Here is a 4,375-nt window from a genome sequence, read left to right on the forward strand (position 1 = left end):
TTCTTAAAAAACTACTTTGAGGTAGGTATATCATTTCTACTTCCTTGATGAGGAAACTGAGGCTCAGGAAAGCACTGTAACTTATTAATACTAAGTTGCAGGCTAGTTTTAAATACGGAAGCCTACCTAATCCCAAATCTCACGCGCGTTGCCACTGGCTAACAGACTCTGACACTGAATGGAGTATATGATGAAATTCACTGTGGTCACTTCGTTCAGAGAAAAGTTATCAAGCACAAGGAAAAATATCTTGCCATATGGGCACTGAAGAAATAGGCTGGAGGTGCTTACTTCAGTATATTTAACATATACTAAAATTGGAACAACACAGAGAAGATTGGAACAGGCCCTGCACAAGGAAGACAGGTAAATTCATGAAGCATTCCACATTTAAAAAAAAAAAAAACTTGAACAGTCCTTATTTTTGCTACTTTTCCATAAGTCTGACGTTTCAAACGATAGCAAGTTGGGAAAAAATTTTAAAAAATAAAAAAAAAGAAGTAGGCTGGGAAAACAGTGCTTCTCCACTTAAGTTTATTCACCTTCATTTCCCTTCAAGAGCTCTAGGAAGCATTCTGGATATACGTTACCTCTGTATCCTCTGTGGTTCCAGTTCCTGCTGAACTTGTGACAATTCCAAATCGTTCCTTCCTCTTTTTCAGTTTCTCATCATCTTCCGACTGTTTAGAGACAAAGAAAAGGGTTGAGGCAAATTAGCCTGCATTCACAAATCAAATGGGAATGAAATAATAATGTATTGGTCACAATGTGCCAGCCAACCTTGTGCCAAGAACTAAGGATCACACAAACAGAAAAGACAGGTAAGAAACAGAACAAGCTAGCATACAGCATGTTGTACCTGGAATGACTAAAAACTTAATTTTAGGTAGGGCATCAATACTCATACATTTTGGCAGGCCAAAACAGAAAGATTGGTTAAAGACAGTTATTCAAGACCATCCAAGGCAACAGAACAACATCCTGTCTCAGAACACACATACACACAAAATAAGACAGGTTAAGAAATGGTAAGAAACACCTATCAAACAAACTTCTGTTCAAAAAATTTTGGCAATTCAGATAGGGAAAACTGAAGTTTCACTGAGTAATACCTGTGGACAACAGGCTGGTAGATAAGAAGGTATCCAAACTACCTGCTGAACACTGCTACAAGATACCAAGGAAGGAAAGGGGAAAACGGCTAGAGTGGTATTTCTGAAAAATGTATAAAGAAAGCCAATTGTTTGCTTGAAACACTAAGTAAAGTCACAGAAGGCTCTGTACAGTTTGAAATGATTAAGGAAAAAATGAGTCAAGGTGACAGCTATAGTTATCTGAGGTGCTCTGGACCTTTTGTAAGCATCCATGAGACTCATGATGTCTGGCTACTAACTGCGGAAGAATGTTTCATTTCACCAGAAGTTGAAGCGGGCCATTTTCCTACAAGTGTTTTAAAGATTAAGCTATTGTTCACATCTGACACCGTTCAATATTGAGAGTCTCAGATATTCCCATCAGCACTTAAACCCTACTACTTTATTTATCCTACTTTAACAGTTATTTTTCCTTTCTGCACCTTCCTCTCACATCTAAAGACCAGTAATCAAAAGCTCAACCCCATGGGGGTGGGGGGCTCCCCAGAAGGATTTTCTAAAACTTGGCACATCCTGGCAGTGTGTAGTGGTAATAGTCCTAGTTACTCAGGAGGCTCAGATGGGAGAAGTGCTTGAGCCAAAGAGTTCAAGGTTATAGTGAAATATGACTGTGTCACTGCACTCCAGCCTGGGTGACAAGACAGAGCAAAACCCCATCTCTATAAATAAAGAAACAAGTAAAACTTGACATATGTTGGGCAGTGCCTGTGGCTCAAAGGACTAGGGCACTGGCCCCATATACCAGAGGTGGGTTCAAACCCAGCCCTGGTCAAAAAAAAAATTCTAAAACTTGACACATCTTTATAAAGATTCCATCCTCTCAGTCTCAAGAGACCCTCCACTCCATACAAACATAGCCACCCTCACCATGGAACAGGATGGTATTTTTCTTTTTTTCTTTTTTTTGAGACAGAGCCTCAAGCTGTCCCCCTGGGTAGAGTGCCGTGGCACCACAGCTCACAGCAACCTCCAACTCCTGGGCTCAAGGAAGTCTCCTGCCTCAGCCTCCCAAGTAGCTGGGACCACAGGCGCCCGCCACTTTAGGTATATGTGGCTGGTGCCTTAGTCAGCTGAGCCACAGGCGCTGAGCCTTTTCTTTTTTCTTGAGACAGTCTCAAGCTGTCATGCTGAGTAGAATGCCGTGGTGTCACAGCTCACAGCAACCTCAAACTCTTGGGCTTAAGCAATTCTCTTGCCTCAGCCTCCCAAGTAGCTAGGACTACAGATGCTCACTACAACACTTAGCTGTTTTTTGTTACAGTTGTCATTGTTGTTTTAGCTGGCCAGGGCTGGGTTCCAACCTGCCACCCTCAGTGTATGTGGCCTGTGCCCTGCCAACTGAGCTTCCGGCGCCACTAGGACAGTTTTGTTTTTTTTTTTGAGACAGAGTCTCACTATGTTACCCTCAGTAGAGTGCTGTTGCGCCACAGCTCACAGCAACCTCCAACTCTTGGGCTTAAGTGCCTCTCTTTCCTCAGCCTCCCAAGTATCTAGGACTATAGGCGCCTGCCACATGCCTGGCTGTTTTTTGTTACAGTTGTCACTGTTGGTTAGCTGGCGCTGGCTGGGTTCAAACCTGCTACCTTTGGTGTATGTGGCTGGCAACATAACCACTGTGCTATGGGTGCCAAACCAGGACAGTTTTTTTTTTTTTTAAACTTTATAAACGTTAACAGAGGCCAGCTCAAAACAATTCAAACAAACTTTAAAACAAATGTCTGTGTGATGCTTCTGAGCTGGATGTTTTTTAAACCACAGGAATGCATATTCCTATAGCCCTGTATTCCTGGGTGCCCCAAACCACAGAGGCAAAAGACCTACAGAAACACAGGAATTTTTCAGTACCTCTAATGTCAACTCAAACCAAGGAGGTGCCTTTGTCCCAATGACCACAGCAGCCACCTCTACAATCAAAAGCAGGGCAGCTATCCACCTTCTGCATTCAATTTAGCCCAGCTCTAAATGCAGCAGGCAGGAGTACTATCTCAGTCTTGTGACTCTTTCAGCTTGAAAAAGCTGTTTATTTTTCCCTTTTACTGCACGGCTTTCTAGAGAATAGGAAAGAAGCTAAGAAGGGTGCCTATGAAGGAGTAAAAATCATACACACGAGTTATTTAATCACAGTGTTATTACTAGAATAAACTATTGCCCACAGTTTTTCCATTGTTCCATTTTAAGCCTCAGCAAATCCATGGTGGGGGGAGGGCTTAATTAACGCCATACAAACTACTATAAAACATTAAGCCCAGTGTCAAAAGAAAAGTAGGCACTGTGATTAAATTCATTTCATAAATATGAAAACTGAGGCTTAGGGAGATTAAGCAACTTGCCCAAAGATTCATAGTGAAGTGTCAGCGCCTACATTAGAACCCAGGACGTTGTACTCAAGAATCTACTTTTCTAATTTTACAATCTCAGGTATCTAACACAAGCACTTCTTTGGAAGAACATTAGCAGAATGAAGTGCTTAATTTCCAAGGGAGAAGAATCACCCTTAGCTAAAAGAAAATTACTTTAACCATTTCATAACACTCAAATAATTATGTCAACACTAGGATGCAATACCTTTAATGCCAGTACTGAATGCCTTCACTTCATAACTTCTTTCACAGAAATTCTGGGAAATAACTCTAGTAATTAGTCTCACTTGGTCATGACATCCTATCTCTTGCCTCAGCCTCCCAAGTAGCTAGGACTACAGGCACCCACCACAACACCGGGCTATTTTTAGAGATGGGGATCTCACTCTGGCTCAGGCTGGTCTCGAATCTGTGAGCTCGGGCAATCCACCCGCCTTGGCCTCCCAAGTAGTAATTAATTTTTTGTCTGTTTTGAGACAATCTCACTTTGTCACCTCAGTAGAATGCTGTGGCATCATAGCTCACAACAACCTCAAACTCTTGGGCTCAAGCAATCCTCTTACGTCAGCCTCCCAAGTAATTGGTACTATAGGTGCCCACCACAACGCCCTGCTAATATTTTCTATTTTTTAGTAGAGCTGGGGTCTTGCTCTTACTCAGGCTCGTCTTAAATTCCTGAGCTCACACAATCCACATGCCTCGGCCTCCCAGAGTGCTAGGATATAGGCATGAACCACCTCACCTGGCATAGTTAGTAATATTTTAAAAAAAATTTTTTTTTGAGACAAGAGTCTCACTATGTCACTCAGTAGAGGGACGTGGCATCACAGCTCACAGCAACCTCAAACTCTTGGGCTTATG

General features: G+C 42.2%; 1 protein-coding gene and 1 non-coding gene across 2 annotated transcripts in view; one reads left to right on the forward strand and one right to left on the reverse strand.

The window, feature by feature from the left end:
- The window catches only part of SARNP (SAP domain containing ribonucleoprotein), a 71,599-nt gene that overhangs the window by 4,547 nt on the left and 62,677 nt on the right, over positions 1-4,375 (reverse strand). Inside the window, exon 10 of the mRNA XM_012805613.1 lies at positions 591-680. Coding sequence (XP_012661067.1) covers positions 591-680 — 90 coding nt within the window. The remainder of the gene's footprint in view (positions 1-590; positions 681-4,375) is intronic.
- LOC111725560 lies at positions 286-394 on the forward strand. The gene has a single exon (XR_002773598.1). It is a non-coding gene; the product is annotated as a U6 spliceosomal RNA (small nuclear RNA).

Source organism: Otolemur garnettii, unplaced genomic scaffold (assembly GCF_000181295.1).
Source record: "Otolemur garnettii isolate 467f Iridium unplaced genomic scaffold, OtoGar3 scaffold00043, whole genome shotgun sequence".
Classification (NCBI taxonomy): Eukaryota; Metazoa; Chordata; class Mammalia; order Primates; family Galagidae; genus Otolemur; species Otolemur garnettii.